The following is a 22,468-nucleotide window of genomic DNA, read 5'->3' as shown; positions in this document are numbered from 1 at the left end:
ACAAAAATTGAAAAAGATGCTGGAACCAAAAGCTTCCTGATAACAACATGTTTTTCATCTACTGATTACCTCTCTGCAGCACTAGCTATGTGAAAAACGTGCTCATCTTCATTCTGTAACCGTTCTTTTCTCCTCCTTTCAATGTCATGCCGTAGGTCATTTGGATCTATTATTTTGACCACAGTCTGAAGAATTTTGACAAAACACAAACACCATTCACATTACTGTTAATTGCACAAAGACCATATATAATAAGAATCTTACTTAAAAGGCCTAAATAAATTATCTTGGACTCATCATCCTGCTAAAAATATTTTAGAACATAACTGACCATACAGTCAGGAAAGTTCTTAACATAGAATTAGGAATCCCTTCTGGGACAGTATCCCTAAGAAAAAACTATATACCTAAATATGAGCCTATTCAAAATACTATATTTAAGAAAAAAAACAGAAAAGCCTAAATGTAAAAAAAAACACACAGAGGAAGGAAAAATGGTTAAATAAATGATGGTAAACTTAACTCAAAAGAATAATGTTCAACTACTCAAATTATGGTAACAAATAGTATATGGAACATTGACTGAAAAAAGTTCATTAAAACTTTTAAAAATCTTCAATCATAAAATCAGATTTTACATAAAAAGAATGTCATTATTGATTCAGAAAAAAGGATATAAAAACAAAAAACATTAAAATGCAAGATGTAAGATTGAAGATTATAAGAAAAGATGCTCAAACAATATTTTTAGTGGTTGAATTATAGGTGAGTTAAAAAAATTCCTCAAATTTCCTGTAAATTGATTACAGTATTTTGATGATTAGGAATTTTCTGAAAATATCATTTATTCAATAACTGTCTCTCAAAGCTCAGTAACAGTTATAAGCAATTCAAAAGTAAAAAAAAAATACTTATATATTCTATCAGAAAAGTATTTCATCTCTCCTCTACAAAAACCCTGTACTTTCAATGAATAAATTAGCAGTTCTTTTACAACTTGATATACTTCCTCTAAAACAAGAGCTAGTTTTCTCCCCAATTCCCAGTCAAGACTGTCTTCTAAATAGTAAAGAAAATAGAAGAGGTGTTGGGTAGGAACCATACACAATCTGTGGCCAGAAAGAAATTATGTATTATTTCCATTATTTTGCTAGTTCACACCCTAGACAATCTTTCCTACATTCTACAGTTAAAGGGGCCATATCAAATGAAACTTAGTTCCTCTGCATTCACTTTATATGAATATATTTCAAAATATATTCCACATGACTATTTCAGAAAAATAGGTATTGACTATACTTTCCACAAGCTTTACAGTGTGGAGTTTCGGACTGAATCTTAAATGCTATAATTTTCTATCAATTTTAAAAGCTGTTATCTCTACAGGTTGTCCTTCTTTGTAAATATTTTCATTTTTTCTCAGTATTCTCACTCCAATCTAATAATCAGAATCATTTGAAGAGCTTTTTAAATTTCAGATTTCTAGATCTCAATCCTTCTTCATGTGCTTCCACCTCCTTTTTCAGTCCCAGTCATCAATCCCCTTTCCCATTAGTATGGCAACAATAAGATAATCTCTTGTCAAAAATTGTATTTTCTTACCTGTTCTGAGTCATATACTGTAGTTTGTTTATTCTGAAGCTCAGCCAAAGATATATCAATTCTCCTAGAATAATAAAGTCATATATTATAAATAATTATATTACACACTGATACCCTGTTTTTACTACTCTAGAATGCAACTTTAAATACATCTTGTAGGTCCTGGAGAAAGGACCTATACTAGGTGGTTTTTCATCTATATATAAATGTCTAGGACATACATAAACTTTGAACGTTACAGGGCAGTTTTTGTGGTTCCTAAATCACTAGTCTGTGTGGCCTCAAACTTTGCTCTGGTGATCCTAACACTGATCAGTCCAGCTCACGAGTCAGGATGCAGCACCTGCTTGGACAAATGCCTGCAGATGACGACACATGTTTTCATCCAGCTACCCCCAGAATAGCCATTTGAGACCACATGAAGCAAACCATGATTTCAATAGCATGACAACTATCTTTCATTCTTTGAATGATAATTTCTGTAGACAATTATTATAGACACAGCAGAATCAAAATTAGGCAAGTATGTATTTTCAAAGTTCTACACATATAAACAACACTTTCCCCCAGCCTTCTTCTAATTCATGTTTTTTTTTTAGAAACCTTTTATTTAATGCATATAAATTTCATGAGTGCATCTTTAGAAATAGTGATTCTTCCCACAATACTGGCCCTCCCACCCCCACTCCCTCCCCATTTCCTCCTCCCTCTCCCATTCCCAGTCCCATTCTCCATTAAGATTCATTTTTAACTAACTTTATACACAGAAGACCAACTCTATACTAAGTAAATATTTCAACTATTTGCACACAAGCACACACTAAATATAAAAACTGTTTGAGAACAAGTTTTACAGTTGAATCTCATAGTACAATTCATTTAGGACAGAGGTCCTGCATGGGGAGTAAGTGCACAGTGACTCCTGCTGCTAATTTAACAATTAACACTATTATGTATGACGTCAGTGATCACCTGAGGTTCTTGTCATGAGCTGCCCAGGCTATGGAAGCCTTTTGAGATTGTAGTCTCTGTCAGTATTTAGGCAAAGCCAAAGGCAAAGTGGAAGTTCTCTCCTCCCTTCAGAGAGAAGTACATCCTTGTTTGATGGCCCCTTCTTTTCACTGGGGTCTCACTCAGGGAGATCCTTCATGAAGGACATTTTTTTTTTTTTGCCACAGTGTCTTGGCTTTCCATGCCTGAAATGCTCTCACTGGCTTTTCAGCCAGACCAGAATGCCTTAAGAGCTGATTCTGAGGTCAGAGTGCTATTTAAAGCAATTGTCATTCTTTGAGTCTGCTGTGTGGACTGCTTCCCATGTTGGAGCATTCTCTCCTTTTTATTTCTATCTATTCTTATTAGTGAACACTAGATCATATTTATATAATGCATTTAACACTTAGTTCTATCTATATGCTCACTTTAACACTTAATTTGGTCACTGTAACACTTAAGATGGCATTTTTACTACTCAGCTTGATGGGATTTGGGGTCCCATGCAAAGTTTTTAAACTGTACACTTAGAAGTAAGTCCATTGACATGTATGCAGAACTATAAAGCTTTACAGTTACAGACTTCCTCCTCCCTCTCTTATTCCCACCCTTATTTTTCCCCCCGAGATCTATTTTTCAATTGACTTTACATATATGATTAATTCTATGTTAGGTAAAGACTTAAACCAATGGTATTCAGAAAGAAAGAAAAAAGAAAAGAAAAATAGAACTGTTCCTCAACAATCATGACAAGGGCTGTTCAGGTCATTGCTTTTCAAAGTTACACAACACTTTTCAATAGTGTAAATGTAACCTATTCCATTAATGTGCACTGGCCCAGTACCTGCTTGGGTTAGTCCTGTTTTCATGTTATAAATATACTTAGAATATACAGTAAGCCCAGCTGAGCAAGCTCAGAAAGAAACTCTAACCCATACCTGCTGCTAGGTTTATTCTCATGAGTTAAATGAGAATACAATAATCAATCATTACCTGTGAATTTCTGGATCCGCACTCAATTTAAGTTCATTTATATCTGCATCCTGTGTCTTTTGCAGTTTTGAGAAACGCTCATGCAGAGTAGTTTCAGATGATGGAAAACAATTTGCTAAAAAGGGAAACAAATAGTTTTATCTCAATGCAAAACTGATTCTACTTAAAAGATTATAAGCACAGGAAGAAGGGACTATGTTTTTCAAAATCCAATCTGTTTTCTCTTGAAAATATGTGGTACCTCAACTTATTTTTCAGACTAATTTATAGTGCTCAAGTGCTTTCTCAAGCTCAAGCAAAAGTAAAAAACACCTGATTAGGGAATCTAAGTACTTTCTTCCTATCTGACATGACTGCTTATTTTTCCAAGGGAAAAGACAGTGGCTCTCTCAAAGTGAGAACCTTTCTTCTCCAAGATAAGAACTTACTGTATCTGGGAAGTAAAGATGGCACAGAGCTTTACAGTTCAGTGACAATAAAAATTAACTCCAAAACCAACCCTGAAACATCAAAATAATCCTGAACAAATGCTAAATATTACATTTACATATTACAGAAGGCCCCTACTTCACTTTACATCACCTGAAGTTCATGAACATATTTTGAAATCAGCCACACAATAGGCTTTTAACAGGACAGAGAGAAAGAGAATACACAAGATCTATGAGGATTCTACTTAAGCAATTCTTTTCCCTAATTTACTGCTCCTGTTCTGGAACAATCTCCTGGATTTTTCTATAATACCAGCTCTCTTTCTGTCAAGAATCACACTTCCTTTGGGTGAGAGGGCCTGGAGTTGAGAGAGTGAACTCTTTCAGACAAATTGCATGCTTTAAAGAAAATATATGCCTCAGTTTGAGGGATGCAGAGAAAATAATTCAGTTTCAAAATATGTTTTATGATGGTAGAAAAGATTAGTGCCAATATCTTAGTAAGAAGTACAAAATAAAAATTTTGAAATTCTTTAAGGCCTCCAGCTTATGATACCCATAACTGCCTTATGTATGCAGCATCACTGGGGAAAGCTGTCTATATCACTGAATTTTCTAATTAATGGAAACTTGTCAGAGCAAAAACAAAACATTCACAATTTAATGAAAATCTTTCAAGTATTTATTATGTAACTCTCTGATGTCATAAAGTCTGTCAAGGCAAATTGGAATCTCTCATTGATCACTTAGCAACATCCTTACTGCCCAAAGTTGCAGGAATGCCCTCAGGGGCTTTAAGAATATCACATAATGACCTAGATTTCTGGATTTCTTGAGTTAACATCTGTTTTCTCTCTTTTCCCTATAAGGCTATTAGTTATTGTTTCTCACTGCTCTTGGAATGCCTGTTTTCTGCAGCAGCCATTCTTTTTCTAAATTTGTAATTCCTAATCTACTAACAGTTGAAGTACAAGGTTATTGAAACTACACATAAAGAACAATGAGTTTTAATCAATGAATCAATGCCTGATACACTCTCCAAAAGACTTCCTAATTCACAATCTAACTTATACTAAAATACTATTGAACTATATTCATTATAGTTTACTATTTTACTATTAAACTGTATCTCAGGTATTTACCTATATCTTGCGAAAAGTCAGAACATTATTTTTGTGTTATCCCTAATGTATGTGCAAAATATACCAACCTTTAACTTGATGAATTATTGTTATGATTTCCTGAGCAAATTCTCCTGTAGGTTTGTTCTGAGTATTCTGAGTTGAGTCAAGATGTTCAAACACTGGATGAAAGTTCTCACTTTTCCTGCCAACGGCAACCAAATCATGTGACATCTGTCTCTCTGTGGAATAGCTAGAAGCAACCCTAGAATAATTTGCAAATGTTTAACTAAATTGGAAACTCTTTTGCTGAGGAAATAACTTATTAAAGTTAAGATAGCTATAAAACTATGTTTATCTTTTATTATAATTAAGACGCTAAATTATATGCTATAAAGCATGTACAATAACAAGGAAGAGAAAATAGCTACAGATATACACTTCTGAGTTCTTTTCAAATCAGAGGTTATTAAATATTTGCTACTCAAACAAGAAATCCTCAAAATTCTAAGTGAAACAATTTTTACTTCAAATACAAGGCATTAAAGACACTTAATATGCAAAATAATCTGAGATCATTGCCTACTCCTAAGTGGCCGAAACATTGTAATCCAGCAAGATTACATCTTGAAATACCACTACACTTTAAAAGCTGCTATCAAACATAAGAATCTCTGACTTCATAAAAATCCTTATACTTCAGTATCAGCAATGAAAAGCTTAGAACAGCATCCTGAAAGCAAATTCTGTTAACAGATTAATCATGAAGTCTCACTAAACTCTCAGAAAAGTCTTAGTTATTAGCAAAGTTACTGCCATTAACACCAATTACAGTGTTCACCCTAAATGTATCCTTAAAGAAATGCTACCATTTATTATACCGCCCCAGCTATCTTACTATTTAAATGCCTTCTGAAGCTTCATGATTTCTGTTAAGAGCGCTCCTCACCTCTAGGTACTATTATAAAGTGATGATTATGACATTTAGCTAACAATTATTGAGAGATTACCATATGCCAAACATGGTAGCTTAGACTTTAGCAACATTATCTCATTTAATTTTTATACTAGCCCTATGGGAATGAGACCATGACAGTAAGACAATGATATATATATTGGTTGTTTTATTTTACAGTGAAGAGGTTGAACACTCAATTGAACATTAGTCTTCATGTATCATAATGAAAAATAGTACCTTATTCCAAGATGCTACTCTTGCTTAAAACTACCCTTATAGTCTCCATTTGGAGGCAATTTAAGTGTCACAGGAGAAAATGCCTTATTTTATATTTATATCTTATTTTTACCCAAAGGGCAGTAATCAGCTTGCACCTATCTTATTCTTCTGAACTTAATTCTAAATGCCCATCCCCAAAATCAAGTTCATTGTCCAAAAAACTGAGATTACAATGCTGGGGTTCTTTATGAGCATGCTATAGCCTCTGAAAATAAATTCAGAAGAGAATTTTTAAGTATGTTTTAAATACTAGCAGAACCAATGGAATAAATAATATCTCAATCATATAACATTACTAATCAGATAGATATGTTTGGGGATGTGGGTGCAAGTGTACACATATTTATTTTGCTTAGCCAAATATCTGAAATTGTTCTGGAGTTATAAGGGGCTTATAGATATTCTTTATCTGAAATGTTCAATTCTTCTAAATACTGGTCTTAATAACTTATCAGAGGAAAGGATTTCATCTGATTTTTCATGCTACCTGCTCTCAGACGAGCAGCATTGGAGAAAATTTCCTGCTGAGATACCAAGACAGAAAAGTGATATGTAGCAGGCTGATGTCACTGCTACAGTTTCCTTGATTCATTAAAAGGTCCATTTCCCTTTTCCTCCTACTTTTCTCTAAGCGTTCTACTGTATATGATGACTAGCTAAGAGACATTCACTGCCAAACTCTAGAACAGCCCATACCAATCTCACTAACAAGGAATCACAAGTGCTCTCTGCTTAAAGGGGTTTAATGTTACAAAAGCCTGCTCCATGCTCCAAAAATGTATAGGTTAAAACAATTTTTATAGGAGAAAGATAAGCTATTTAAATAGAACTATAAAAGTGGCCCAACCACAAGTGGACATCAGTTATTAGGCTATTTTTTACAGCCTCAGTTTTTTCCAAAGAGGAAGCCAGTTGATAAAGTTTTCCAGTTTTTCCACTGGGTAATGGATAGAACTGTAATTTATGGGGCCGGCGCCGTGGCACACTGGGTTAATCCTCCGCCTACGGTGCTGGCACTACATATGGGCTCCAGGTTCTAGTCCCGGTTGCTCATCTTCCAGTCCAGCTCCTGTTGTGGCCCGGGAAGGCAGTGGAAGATGGCCCAAGTGCTTGGGCGCCTGCACCAGCGTGGGAGACCAGGAAGAAGCACCTGGCTCCTGGTTTCGGTAGCTCCGGCTGTAGCATCCATCTGGGGGGTGAACCAACGGAAGGAAGACTTTTCTGTCTCTCTCTCACTAACTCTAGCTGTCAAATAAATTAAAAAAAAAAAAAGAACTGTAATTTATTACAAATGAATTACTGGCACAGCTCCTATCTCCACTCCAGGTGCAAACCTCAACCCATAGGAGTACTGTGGTGTACTATAAAGCTATATTTAATGCCTGAAAATTTAGCGTTTAAATGTATCAGTTAAAATTTATCCTAGAGTTCCCCCAGTATAAATTTTTATTAAAATGCGTTAAAGTTACAATTTTTAGAAATTTCACATTAAAATAGTGTAAAAGGAAATTTTAATTTTAAATACTATGATACTTTTGCTACAAGAAAACCCTTCTTTAGAGCTGAAAATGCAAAAAGTACTAAGTATTTACATTTGAAAATTTAATCATTTCTTGGTTTACATTTTCCATCTCAATATTTCCTATGCCATATATTAACAAGTTAATAATTTCACATCAAAAGCAAGCAGTTAGGCTGAAAAGACCAAATATCATTTGAAACACATTTTTGACAGTTTTTAAAACTGAAATTCAGCCAAAAACTTATATTCTAACACTACATTAGGTACTGGTCTCACTAAATCTTCTAAGTTCTGTTGTTCCTTCTCCTTATTGTCCCTGTTTTTCTCTGTTTAAAGATACTTTTGCTGATGTTCTTCCTTGTGTGTCATAAAAATAACTTAAAAAATAAAAAGCTACATTAAACCTTAATTTCCTATTGTGCACATTAGTACTCATTAAAAAAAAAAAAACTGCATGGCAAAACAATAACCACAACCAAAATCAACAGGGTACTTTTCCTTCTGGAAGCCTGTAATATATAACCAAATCTAAATGGCACATACAGAGCTTCCTTTCTGTTTTTTTTTTCCATTTTGCACAGCATCCTACAATTTATAAAGCACTTTCCCAATAATATTACTTGCTCCGGCCTTCCTAAGAATACATTTAGAACTTTTGGAGTGAATGAATGAGATTCAGCATCTCATTACTTTTTTTCACAGAAGTTCCCTAACAGACTTGCCAGCCCCAACACCCACACAGTCCCACTCAAAAAGACAAACCTCTGGCTAGAATGAGCTGCCTGCCCTCTCCTAGCCACTAATTCACATCCATTTCAGGCTGGCAGGCACAGCATTCTTACTCTCCCAGTCTCAGTTCCCTCTATTCGTTTTCCCTGACTGCTCAGAACCAAACAGCTCAAAGTTCCTGGCTATATCTTTGTGCCATTAACCTGTAGAGATGAAACATCTTCCACCTCACGTTCATGTGTCTAAAAACACCAGCCTTCATGGCCTAGCTCACATGAAGTCTTCCCTCAATCTCCCAAGTTGGTGTCTCCCATCCTGCTGCGTCACACATCATCTCTGCATCACTTACTACACCATGGTATTACCAATGTCACCCTATTTGTCTACAAAACCAGTGGGGAAGATACCTGCTCTTGCACAGCTCTACAGCTCTAGGATAGCCTAACAGGCTTTCTTACATGAGGTAGGCCTTTAAAAAATACTCACTAAATGAATAAATGATGAACAGAAAATTACTTGATCAATTTGGAATGAGTACTTCAGCTAAGTATTTGCATTTGTAAATTTAGTCATTTCTTGGTTTACATTTACCATCCAATATTTCCTATGTCATGTATTAATAAGTTGTTAATTTCAGGAAACACCCAAAAGCAAGCAGTTAGGCTGAAAAGACCAAGTGTCATCTGAAACGCATTTTTCACAGTTTTAAAAACTGAAATTCCCAATTACAGATGATAGCCTTCAATGTTTTAATTGAAGCTAATTTAATTTTATTTTCTTAGCTTTCTTTTTTTTGAAAAGATTGACTTATTTATTTGAAAGTTACAGAGAAGGACAGAGAAGATCTTCCATCTGCTGGTTCACTCCCAAGACTGTCTCAATGGAGAGCCAGGAGCCAAAAGTTTCATCCAGGTCTCCCATTGAGGTGGCAGGGGCCCAAGCACTTGGGCCTTCTTCCACTGCTTTCCCCAGACCATTAGCAGAGAGCTGGCTTGGAAGTGGAACAGCTGAGACATGAACTGGTGCCCATACAGAATGCTGCTGTCACAGGTGGTGGTTTAACTGGCTGTACCCATAATGCTGACCTCAGTATTTTCCACTTTCTTGGCTTAATTTATATTCAAAATTTTTTACTTGATTAAGACCAATTTGAGTTTAAAATATATAATTTTTAGTAATACAAAATCAGTTGGCACTGTGGCTCACTTGGCTAATCCTCTGCCTGCGGCGCCGGTACCCCGCGTTCTAGTCCTGGTTGGGGTGCTGGGTTCTAGTCCCAGTTGCTCCTCTTCCAGTCCAGCTCTCTGTTGTGGCTTGGGAAAGGCAGTGCAGGATGGCCCAAGTGCTTGGGCCCTGCACCCGCATGGGAGACCAGGTAGAAGCACCTGGTTCCTGGCTTCGGATAGGTGCAGCACGCTGGCTGTAGCAGCCATTTAAGGGGCGAACCAACAGAAGGAAGACCTTTCTCTCTGTCTCTCTCTTTCACTGTCTAACTCTGCCTGTCAAAAAAAAAAAATGATGATAGACAAAATGACCACTAATATCAATAAAGTACTGTTTTTTTCAAAAAAAATTTAAAAATCTCAAATATATACAAAAGTCAAAGAATCAATCATATGATGACCCTCCATGTGCCTGTCAACTAGTTTCAACAGATATAAACACATGGTCAAAGGAAACAGACGCTTAAACCAGGTTAGTTCAAGCCCATAAGGTATAGCAAGGTGGCCTGCTCAGTGTCACAGAACTACTCACTGGCCCAAAGCCAAAGCAAGACAAAAACCTATGTTCTCCAAACTTCATCTGAATGTTCACATCCCTGTACTAGATCCCTTTGGAGACACTAAGAGAAACCAGGGTGAAAAATTGAAATGAGAGGGGAATTTCTCTGTTAATTTTTTATTTTACAAAATGCGTATGAGGGGGCTGGTACTGTGGCAAAGTAGGTTAGGCTGCTGATTGCAATGCTGGCGTCCCAAACCAGAGTGCTAGTTTGAGTCCCAACTACTCTACTTCTGACTCAGCTTCCTGCTAGTGCACTTAGGAAGGCAGTGGAAGTAGGTCCAAGTACTTGGAGCCCTGCCACCTATGTGGGAGACCAGGATGGAGTTCTTAGCTCACGGTTTCAGCCTGACCCAGACCTTGCTATTGCAGCCATTTTGGGAGTCAATGAGTGGAAGATCTCCCTCGTTTTGGCTCTTCCTTTCTCTTTCACTGTACCTTTCAAATACAAATGTTAAAAAAAAGTATATGAGGGGTTAGAATTGTAGTATAGTGGGTTAAGCCATTGCCTATAATGCTGGTATTCTATATGGGCACCAGTTTGACTCCTGGCTGCTCCATTTCCAATCCAGCTTCCTGCTAACGTGCCTGGGAAAACAGCAGAAGATGGCCCAAGTCCTTGGGCCCCTGCACCCATGTGGGAGCTCTGGAATAACTCCTGGCTCCTGGCTTCAGCCTGGCCCAGTCCTGGCCATTGCAGACATTTGAGGAGTGAACCAGCAGATAGAAAATCTCTCTCTTCCCTCTCTGTCTGTAACTGCCTTTCAAATAAATAAGAACTTTTACCAAACAAAAGTGTATATGAGAGTTGGTGCCAGCATTGCGGCATAATGGGTTGAGCTGCCACCTGCAATGCCAGTATCCCATATGGGCGCTAGTTAGAATCCCAGCTGCTCCACTTCCAATCCAGCTCCCTGCTAATGTGCTTGGGAAAAGAAGCAGAAGGTGACCCAAGTCCTTAGACCCATGCACCCAGGTGAAGACCTGGCTTTGGTCTAGCCCAACCCTGGCCATTACAGCCATTTGAGGAGTGAACCAGCAGTTGGAAGATCTCTCTCTTGCTCCTTTCCCTCTGTCTTTCAAATAAATAAAATAAATCCAAAAAAGTATATGAGAAATATTAAGGAGAAAATTTTTCATTTTTTTATACTGTATAACAGCAAAGTAGCAGATTTGGTTGTCAAAATGTCTCTATCTACAGTTTATTGTGCCTCTAGCTGAACATTGCCCATCATTAAGTGAACCTGTGTGATTAGATTACCTCCCTTCATACCTAGTTAGTTTTTCACATCAGATTTTTCACATCTGTACAGCACTTCTTTCCTCAATTTGATGGGGCAGGGGCTGAGGCGTACCAGGTTAAGCGTCTAACTGCAGTGCTGGCATCCCATATGGGAGCCGGTTGGAGTCCCAGCTGTTCCACTTCCGATTCAGCTCCCTGCTAGTGCACCTGGGAAAGCAGTGGAGGATGGCCCAAGTCCCTGGGCCCCTGCCACTCATGTGGGAGACACAGAAGAAGCTCCTGGTTCCTGGCTTCAACCTGGCCCAGCCCCAGCTGTTGCAGCCATTTGGGGAGTAAACCAGCAGATAGATCTCTCTCTCTCTCTCTGTCTCTACTTCTCTTTCAAATAAATAAATAAATCTTTAAAAAAATTTCATATTGTGATTCTTTAACTCATTTTCTGTGCCATACATAATGATGACCTGTGGGTAATTTTTATTTCTGATAATGAAGTTTCTGATAGAGTCACTAGAATAGTCTTTATTAAAAATAGAAGTATTAACCATGCAGTGAACATTCACGCGTCTGTATACTTCTGTTCTATATACAAACTAGAATCTAGAGAAATAACTGGGTGATAATCTTATGTTTCCAATTATACTGATAAAGAATACCAATATCTGACCAAACCCAAAAAAGTAAATACATAAAATAAACCATCTTAGTCTTTTCAAAAAAAGTAGATAAACTTTACATTTTAATCAGCAAATAAACCTCTATCTGCACTGCATGATTATTTTAACATTTTCTAGCAGAAAAACTCCAATTTCTGTTAATGATTGAAAACAAAGTTCTATTGAGAGCATTAACCACCTTTGTTTTATGGTTACTTCATTAGCACACACATAATTAGACCCAACCCATAGAACTCTTCCACAACTCAATCATCAAGAAATAATTATAATCAGAGAGGAAGACTTTGTTGACTATCATGTCTTATCGTACTGAAAAGATATATCTATTTGTTCAGTTATTTATTCCTCAGGTCTTAGAAGAGAGGGGATTTGCAGTAAAGGCTCTTTATAAGCTAGCCTGCAGGTCCCGATCTGTATGCAACCAAGTGTTGCCAGACCCCACCAACAGTTCATCAAAGTTCACAAAATCAGAAATTCAAAACAATAGATGCAACGGCTTCAACTATGATAAAGCTCAAGCTTCCACTTCTCATATCACATTATAAAATCTACTCTACAGTATCCCTAATGAAGTCTACTAAAAATGAATTCCTCAAAATTGCTACTTCTAGCATTCTTTCAAAGTACTACAGGCAATTAATTAATTCTCTTTTAAGTATAAAACACTGCTGCATTATTAAGGACAAGAGATTATTACTTTTATTAAAAAGTTTTAAGATTTTTCTGCATTTGATTGAATGTAATTTTACCTCAAAAGAAAAAGGAGAGGGACTGGCACTGTGGTGTAGGAGGTTAAGCCTCCGCCTGCAGCACTGGCATCCCATAAGGGCAACGGTTCGAGGCCTGGCTTCTCTGCTTCCAATCCAGCTCTCTGCTGTGGCCTGGGAAGGCAACAGAGGATGGCCCAAGTGCTTGGGCCCCTGCACTCACGTGGGAGACCTGGAGGAGGCTCTCAGCTCCTGGCTTTAGATCAGCCTGGCTCTGACCGTTGTGACCATTTGGGGAGTGAACCAGCAGATGCAAGATCTCTCTCTCTCTCTCTCTCTCTCTCTCTCTCTGCATCTCTATAACTGTGCCTTTCAAATAAACAAATCCTTAAAAAAAAAAAAGGAAAACTGCAAACAAAAACTAAAAACTTAAGGGGAGCATGCTATTTCCAACTTACTTGGATACATATCAAAAAAATAAGGTAGAACAATATATGAAGAGATGGAGAGATATGTGATTATAAAAGAGGACTGTTAACTGCAGACTCAAGGTAGTAGTTACATAGTTGTTGACTGCACAATTCTTTTCTTTTTTCTGTATTTTTAAAAAAGATTTATTTATTTATTCGAAATAAGAGAGAAGGAGAGGCAGAGAGAGAGAGAGAGAGAGAGAGGTCTTCCATCTGCTGGTTCACTCCCCAAATGGCCACAACAGCTAGAGCTGAGCTGATCCAAAGCCAGGGGCCAGGAGCCTCCTGCAGTCTCCCACACAAGTGCAAGGGCCCGAGAACTTGGGCCATCTTCTACTGCTTTCCCAGGCCATACTAGAGAGCTGGATCCGAAGTGAAGCAGCCAGGACTCGGACCGGCGACTATATGGGATGCTGGCACTGCAGGCGGTGGCTTTATCCGTTACGCCATTAGCGCTGGCCCCCATTTCTGTATGCTTGAACATTTTCACAACACAAGGTTAGAAAAAAGCTTTAAGGTAACATTCTTAAAGCTTGATGCTTACTGTAACCTTTGAGATCTTAAATTAAGAATTAGGACATATAATATTACCAAATTATTTAGACACACATCAAAAAGATATAAAATTATCAATGTGATATTATGACAGTCACACATAAATACATACATACTTAGAAGGGGCTGGCATTGTGGCATAGCAGGTTAAGCCATCACTTGCAATGCCGGCATCCCATATGGGCTCCATGTCCTGCCTGCTCCACTTCTGATCCAGCTCACTGTTAACATACCTGAAAAAGTACTTGGGCCACTGCCACCCATGTGGGAGACCCAGAAGAATCTCCTGGCTCCTGGCTTCAGCCTGGCCCAGCCCCAGCCATTGCAGCCATTTGGGGAGTGAACCAGTAGATTAAAGATCTCTCCCTCTCTCTGTAAATTTATATATACATATAAAAATAACAAAAGCAACTGTAATAAAAAGCAAAAACCTAATAAAATTGCCTTAGTGTCGCAGGATTTGGGGTGATTTCTCTCCCTGTATTTGTGTTTTTGTAATATAATCATACTTATGTTTTCTGTGTACATATAAATATACTATGTATATTTAAAACTATTTTCTGTAAGTGTAATGAATGTGAGAAAATATGAGAGAGGGGGGCTGTTATGCCTAACTTTTAAGAAAAGGAACAAAAATACTTTGTTTAAAAAAAAAAAGGACCCTGGGTTTACCCCCCTCTCCCCTTCCCCTTCTACACTTTGGATTTTGTTTTCTCTTGTTTTTGATTCAAATACAAGGAAGAGTCAATTATGAATGTAAATGCATCAAATCAACATGGTCCACCACTTTTTCATTCACACTCTAGTGGCATACTAAGGTAGTGAACAGATTTAGCTGACAAAGCCAACTGTAATGTCTTATTTTCAGCATCCATAAACGGAGGTAATATTCATAATGGAACAAAGCATACATGCTTGCTTTAGGAGAATGTAACCTATTACAAAGTATTCTGTTTTTTAAAGAATCATTAAGAGCTAAAGCAAATGTCTCATTACAGGCATTTTCCTAGATAGTAGCTTAATTTCCTCTACATGGGAAAATCCAGTTGATAAAGTCATAGTCATTTTGAGCTGGCAGCAGGAACCATATTAAAGTCACCCCCTTGTTCAGTGGATTTCAGCAATTCTGACTTGGACAATTCACCTCATCTCTCAGGGCCTCACTTTCCACTTCTATAAAATCAGAGCCTGCTAAGGTCCCTTTCAGCTCAAAAATTTTCTTGAATTTCAGGTAACAAGGAATAAAAGCTCTGAGAAACTAATCAAGGAATAAGTCTCCTTGAACTCCATCTAGCCAATCCACAGATAAGGAAAATCTGGCAGCATAAAAGCACATGAGTTTAGGAAGAACAACTGCATGGAAAGCTTTGCATCCAAGAAGCATCTGGAGACAGGATGTAGAAACATACAGAATTTACCCTCATTATCATCGGGCCTTTTGAGAAAAATTCAGGTGATTCCCCACCCCTGTGGACTCTAACACACCAAAAATTCCATTTTTGTAACTGCAAATTAAGGTGGAAGAAACATTAAATATCATATAGAAAAAACAAAGATAATACCTGAATTTATCTACTGTTTTCTTCACAGCTACTTTAACTGTAAGTGAATTCTTCCTAAGATTGACAAATAAAGGTTTCACATCAGCAAGTTTCTGACTTTTATCAGGTTGGTTACTGGAAAAGTTGCTCTCTCTTCTGCAATCCCCTTCTGTCTTTCCTTTTCCCTTCCATTTATCATTACAGGGCCTCAAACCAACCTCATTTTTATTTGAGCGAGAACAGGCGATGCAGTCTTCCTTAGCTGGTTTAAAAGGTTCTCTGCCTTGCCCACCTTCAGTCTCTCTCCCTCTTCCAGCACTAAAACAATCTGATTCTCTATTTACAGTGCCTTTTTGAAAACTATGTTTTCTATCTTCCCTCAAGTACCTCTGAGTTCTCCCATCAGTAAAATTCTGGTCTCCACCTGACGGCTTCTGATGTTTGTGGCGATAGTCATAGGACACTTTGGCAGTTGAACTAGTCCCTGGGTATTCCCTCTCAGTGTATCGATGAGTTTGGGCACCAATGTCCCACTGATCTTTCTCTTCTTGGTAAGGTGAAAGAGGATGTTCAGGCTTCCATTTTGGGTTCCTGGAAGGCGCTCTGTTTTCATACCACTCCACATCTTTAAGTCTTTTGAACATGTGTCCATAGCTGTTGAAATCATGATCTTCAGGATACCTGTGATAACACAAAGCAGTTTATACCTGCACTAAAGAGAAGAAAGTAAGAAGCTATATGTATAGAATTTTGGGCAGATTGTTAATTAATAATCCCTCAAGCCAATTCATAGAGGTAAAGGGTAGTTAAAAAGGAATACATATTTTAAAAAAATTCTAGTCATTAGCATGATTAAATATAAAATGAAATACTTTACTAGTAGAGCATAACTAAATTATAATGCTTTTCTATCTATTTAGACAAAAGCTTTTCAAGGTGATCATCTTCAACCTTAAAGAGACTTTCACTGGAGGCTTTATACCAAATTACCCAGGTTTAATGTTTTCTTATACCTCTTCTGAAAAGAGCTCCTTGTGTCAAAGTCTTCAAAGCCTCTTCGAGGTGACTGGGAATAGTTTTCTTCTTGTATTCTCTGATACCTCAACTCATCTTCATGCCACTTTCCTTCAAATCTAAAAGAATCTACCATTGACCTCTGAGGTGGTTTCCCTACTTTCTCAATTCCTCTAACTCTGTAGTCATCAGACATATACCTTCCTTGCACTTCCTGGGGATAAAAATTCCTTTCATACTCTTTGTAGGGTACACACTCTGAATACTTGGGCATGTACTGAGATCTTCTGTCACTGCTCCCTCTTCCAGGTGAATACACTCGGTGAGGCTTTTGTGTATAACAACTCTCTAAAAAGTTTCTTCTTATGTTTGGGGAAGGTGACCTATGTTCATAAAATCTGTAATGTATATTTCCACGAGGGGAAATTCTTGGTTTACACTGCTCATGTTTCTCAATGTCCATTCTCCATTCGGTGAGTCTTTTTGGATCCTTCCTATATTCACAGCCATAATGCCCATGAGAATACTTCTGCTTGTATTGTTCAGAATCTCTGGGTATTGGTGATAAAGACCTATGTAAATGAACACAAAAAAGTTCATTTAAAGACAATAAACCGAGTTTGTCTTACTATTACCTACTCAAAACATTTGCTTTTCCTAAAATTCCACTGCATTTCCTACTCAAACTGAATTCATCAATTTGCTGTGTCTACATTGTGAATTCACACTTAGAGATCTGAGTACAGTACCGCCTAATTCAACAAGCAAATTCTTTCCATTTGAACTAGTGTATTCCAAGTGTGTATCTTGCCCCTCCTACTGAGGCAAGACCAGCTTAGGTAAACAGCAGTATCTATTTTGGAAGACTGATGACAGCAAAGTCCCAGCAAGAGGAGATAATGCAGTAACTTCAAAGGGCCAGTCAGCAAAACCTTATATTGGGTTCAACAGTGAGGTAAGAAGTAAGTAGAATGGGTAGATTCACACAAATAAATGTGTAGGAAAGTATCTAAGAAACTGAATATGCCCTCTGAAATAAATTATGTTTTGACTTACTGATGCTAAACCCAAACTCAGACTCAAGACTGATCCCATACTGTTTCCAACTGATTATCTAGTCTCTCTGTGAAGGCTACATTAAGAAGTCAAAAACAGGGGCCCACGCTGTGGTCTAGCAGGTGAGGCCACCACCTGCAGTGCCAGGATTCCATATGGGCACTGGTTTGAGGCCCAGCTGCTCCACTTCCGATCCAGCAGCTCTCTACTATGGCCTGGGAAAACAGTAAAAGATGGCCCCAAGTCCTTGGGCCCCTGCACCCGTGTGGGAGACCCAGAGGAAGCTCCTGGCTCCTGGCTTTGGATCAGCTCTGCTCCAGCCGTTGTGGCCATTTGGGGAGTGAGTCAATGGATGGAAGACCTCTCTCTCTCTCTGCCTCTGCCTCTCTGTAACTCTGCCTTTCAAATAAATAAATAAATAGATCTTTAAAATAAAAAAAAAAAAAAAGATTTCAAAAATACACATGTCCATTTAACAGGGAAAAGGAAAGGAGAGAAGAGGCTCTTAAGATCTGAATCGCATGCTTAGTTCTTCCATTAATACTTCTTTTTTTTTCCTTTTTTTTAATTTATTTGACAGGTAGAGTTTATAGACAGTGAGAAAGGTCTTCCTTCCGTTGGCTCACTCTCCAAATGGCCACAACGGCCAGAGCTATGCCGATCTGAAGCCAGGAGCCAGGAGTTTCTTCCTGGTCTCCCATGTGGGTGCAAGGGCCCAAGCAGTTGGGCCATCCTCCACTGCTATCCCAGGCCACAGCAGAGAGCTGGACTGGAAGAGGAGCAGCCGGGACTAGAACCTGGAGCCCATATGGGATGCCGGCGCCGCAGGTGGAGGATTAACCTAGTGTGCCATAGCACCGGCCCCCATAAATACTTCTGTTAGGTAGGAAGTCAGATATGAGCTTATGTGTGTGTGACAAAGGCCTAAAGAGTAGACATTTAGGTCCAGCATCTGCATCTCAAAGTAATCCCGATAACGTTTCAGGGGCAGCCCAGTATTTGCATCCTGCCCCACTCCTTCTACCGGATAACCTGCCGGGGGGGGGGGGGGGGGGTCCCTGCCCCTTCTGCTTGTTATCTGCATTTCAAATATCCTGCTCCAGATCCTGATCCTCCAGGGGGTCTTGCTCACCCTTCCTCTAACCCAGGGCGGCGCCAGCCAGGCTTCCTCCTGTCTGATAACTTCAGGGGGAAAACTCAGATAGTTTTTAGTATTTACATCCAAGAAGTCCTTTGTTCCAAGAGGAGCAGATATGGGAAGGCAAGACACATCCCCTTAAAAACCCCCGGCCCCAACCAGACTGCGCGCTCAGTCTTCTGCCTTTATGCTGAGCCGCCCGCCTGGCCTGGCCAGGTGTACTCTCTATGTAACCCCCCTCTCCCCCAGACTGAGCGACTGGGCACTCTCTCTCAGGTTCTGTCTGGAGAGGCGCCTGTCCATTCTTACCGATGTCCCTTCCCTAATAAACCTTGCTATTTTACTTTCTACTACTCTCTGTCTCACGCCAGAATTCTTTCTTGTGCAAAGACAAGAACCCTAGCATTCGCTGGTAACACTTCTAATGCAGGTAAGCTGCTTTTCTTTCCCAGGCCTTTTCCCTTGAAAATAGATGGGAAGCTATGTTGTTAAAACAGAATTTTCAGCTGGTGCCGCAGTTCACTTGGCTAATCCTCTGCCTGCGGCGCCAGCACCCCAGGTTCTAGTCCCGGTTGGGGCGCCAGATTCTGCCCCGGTTGCTCCTCTTCCAGTCCAGCTTTCTGCTATGGCCCAAGAAGGCAGTGGAGGATGGCCCAAGTGTTTGGGCCCTGCACCCACATGGGAGACCAGGAGAAGCACCTGGTTCCTGGCTTCAGATCAGCGCAGCACGCTGGCCATAGCAGAAATTTGGGGGGTGAACCAATGGAAGGAAAACCTTTCTCTCTGTCTCTCTCTCTCTCACTGTCTAACTCTGCCTGTCAAAAAACAAACAAAACAAAACTTTCAACTTTGATAAAGATGTGCTTTAATGCAGCTGTAACACTCTTCAGGGACAGTACATCCCTCTGCAACTACCTTCTCCAATACTTCAGCAGTGACAACATTAAACCTTCTACTCCAACTGAAAAGAGAGGCTCCTGTATCCAGGGCAACCAGTTTGGACTGCCCAGACTTAAAATTAAGGATAAGAAGCACCAGTACCTGGAACATAAGAAAGTTCAATTTTGCACCTGAGGACCTTTTGTTAGGTAGAAAGTGAGAAATTTAGCCTATGTGTGTGTGAGAAAGGCCTGTAGCTTCCTCACCTACTGCGGAAGCTCCCAAAGCCTAACATTTTGCATTTCAAAGTCCTGTTCAGACTCTGATAACCTTCCAGGTGGTCCCAGCCCTTCTCCCAAGGAAAGCTCCCAGGACAATTCTCTCTCCTCAGGACCAAATGGGTTACCTGTCCTGATAACATGAGGCAATAAAACCTTCCCTAAGGGAAGCCCCTCTACTCTGCCTGGTACAGCAACTCTGGGGAGGAATTTGCTAAATTTCACCCAACAAACTCCCCATGCTTCGTCCTGGAGGAGAGGGGGAGGTGGGTAAACAGGCTCCATTAAAAACCTAGGGAGAGGAGCCAGTGCTGTGATGCAGTGGGTTAAAGCCCTGGCCTGAAGTGCCGGCACCCCATATGGGTGCCGGTTCTAGTCCCAGCTGCTCTTCTTCCAATTCAGCTCTCTGCTATGGCCTGGGATAGCAGTAGAAGATGGCCCAAGTCCTTGGGCCTCTGTACCCATGTAGGAGAACTGGAAGAAGCTCCTGGCTCCTGGCTTCAGATTGGCACAGCTCCAGCTGTTGCAGCCACCTGGGGAGTGAACCAGCGGATGGAAGACCTCTGTCTCTACCACTCTCTGTAACTCAGTCTTTCAAATAAATAAAATAAAATCTTTTAAAAGTTTAAAAGCCTAGGTAGTCCAAACAGACTACGCGCCCAGCTCTCTACCTCTGCCCTGGCCCCTGCCTCTCAGCTGAGCTCCCCGCATTCAACCATGTAACCTCTGTCTCCCCCAGTCCCAGTGGCTGGGCATTCTGTCCCTTCCATTCTAATGGATGCCCTATCCCCAATAATACCTTATCACTTTGCTCTTGGTCTCATGCCTGCATTCTTTCTTGTCTGAAGACAAGAACCCCAAGAACCCTATAGGTTCCTCGGCTTTGCTCTAGTGACACTTTCACCTATCTGACCTCCTTCCTGAGGGCTGAATGTCTTGTAATCTGTGAGGAAGGTGTCCTTGCTGCCTTTGTTACTGCCCCATCTCAGAAGCTGCCAGGTTGTTGCGGCAACCTTGGGTAAATTCCTTTCCTTTCGATGACAAGCTGGTGTCTTTCCCACAGGATGGAGGCAGATCTATTTTCCTCGTGTACCTACTAAGATAGATAGATAGATAGTGAATTTGGCAATATTGCCCCCTGGAGTTACCACATCAGACATACTAGCAAGCATTATTTAGCTAAAGCAGAACCTCTGCCACACAGCTAGCTACACTTTATCAATGGAGCCTCTGAGCTGGAAGAATTCCTGCAAGAATTTTATCTCTTTCACTGCAGGAGAAAAGCTGGTAGGCAGAGGTCTCCTAGACTGGTGAAATACTCAATAACTTACTTTAATCCTTACTGCATATTAAAAACTGCTTTGCTGGCTGGCGCCGTGGCTTAACAGGCTAATCCTCCGCCTTGCAGCGCCGGCACACCGGGTTCTAGTCCCGGTGGGGGCGCCGGATTCTATCCCGGTTGCCCCTCTTCCAGGCCAGCTCTCTGCTGTGGCCTGGGAGTGCAGTGGAGGATGGCTCAAGTCCTTGGGCCCTGCACCTGCATGGGAGACCGGGAGAAGCGCCTGGCTCCTGGCTTCAGATCAGCATGATGCGCCGGCAGTAGCGGCCATTGGAGGGTGAACCGACGGCAAAAAGGAAGACCTTTCTCTCTGTCTCTCTCTCACTATCCACTCTGCCTGTCCAAAAAAAAAAAAAAAAGAAAACTGCTTTGCTATTATATTTCATAACATATGTTTTACTGTATAGTGCCCCTTTCTTCTGATGAAGGTTGCTGGGGATGTTTTCTATAATTTTCAGTTCTACAGACAAAAGAGACCCAAGGGGTCTGTTGGGAGGTAAGTTCACAAGCCTTGTGAGACAACACATTGACAGCTGTTGTTCCAAGGTAAACAGTCTTGGAATACAGAGATAGTCTCCCTCAGGGAAGAAGGCCAAAGTCTAAGATAATAAAGGATATTGTGTCCTCCAAGGTAAAGGTTAGGCCAGTTTTCTGATAGGGGACTGAAGTCCCTCAGCTATGTCATAAGTCCCTGCATGTGTCATAAGCTCACTGCTTTGCAAGACCCACCCACCAACCACCTGCACAACCTGCCCTCAGGAGACATGGAGGATAAAGGCAACTACAGGAACATGAAGCTTAGCTGTCTGCTGCACTATGAGTAAAAAGGCCTTTATCTCTGACCAGGAGCACCCTGTGGCAGGTAGGTATGTTAGCTTGAAAATTACAGTAAATCGTGGTTCCTGACAAAGAAACCTGAGGAAGAATCCAGAAACCAAGGACTAAGCTTGGCAGGATGGCTAGTGCCCCTCATCAGAAGCTAACACAAAAGGACAAAACAAAACATCCTCTATGATACCTTCAACATTAAAATCATTTGCTTCATCCCCTTTTTTTTCTGAAGCTCCTCCCCATTCCAATTTGGTGTTGTGAATTACAAAATGAAAATTGCTGAATAAATCACTGATTAGTCATTGCATAACCAAAATGAACAAATATGATGGCTAA

General features: G+C 39.9%; 1 protein-coding gene across 11 annotated transcripts in view; it reads right to left on the bottom strand.

Moving 5' to 3' along the window:
* The window catches only part of BCLAF3 (BCLAF1 and THRAP3 family member 3), an 87,180-nt gene that overhangs the window by 40,286 nt on the left and 24,426 nt on the right, over positions 1 to 22,468 (bottom strand). For 7 of the 11 annotated variants that reach the window (XM_062183779.1, XM_062183777.1, XM_062183778.1 and 4 more), the window contains 6 exons: positions 16,611 to 17,183; positions 15,619 to 16,278; positions 5,227 to 5,402; positions 3,586 to 3,700; positions 1,603 to 1,666; positions 70 to 185 (listed from right to left, as the gene is read on the bottom strand). In XM_062183779.1, coding sequence (XP_062039763.1) covers positions 70 to 185; positions 1,603 to 1,666; positions 3,586 to 3,700; positions 5,227 to 5,402; positions 15,619 to 16,278; positions 16,611 to 17,183 — 1,704 coding nt within the window. The remainder of the gene's footprint in view (positions 1 to 69; positions 186 to 1,602; positions 1,667 to 3,585; positions 3,701 to 5,226; positions 5,403 to 15,618; positions 16,279 to 16,610; positions 17,184 to 22,468) is intronic. The other 4 variants (XM_062183781.1, XM_062183784.1, XM_062183783.1 and 1 more) reach the window with 4 other exon arrangements.

This window comes from Lepus europaeus, chromosome X (genome assembly GCF_033115175.1).
Source record: "Lepus europaeus isolate LE1 chromosome X, mLepTim1.pri, whole genome shotgun sequence".
NCBI classification, from domain to species: Eukaryota; Metazoa; Chordata; class Mammalia; order Lagomorpha; family Leporidae; genus Lepus; species Lepus europaeus.
The sequence above is the reverse complement of the archived record's forward strand: the minus strand, read 5'-3'. Positions and strand labels throughout refer to the sequence as shown.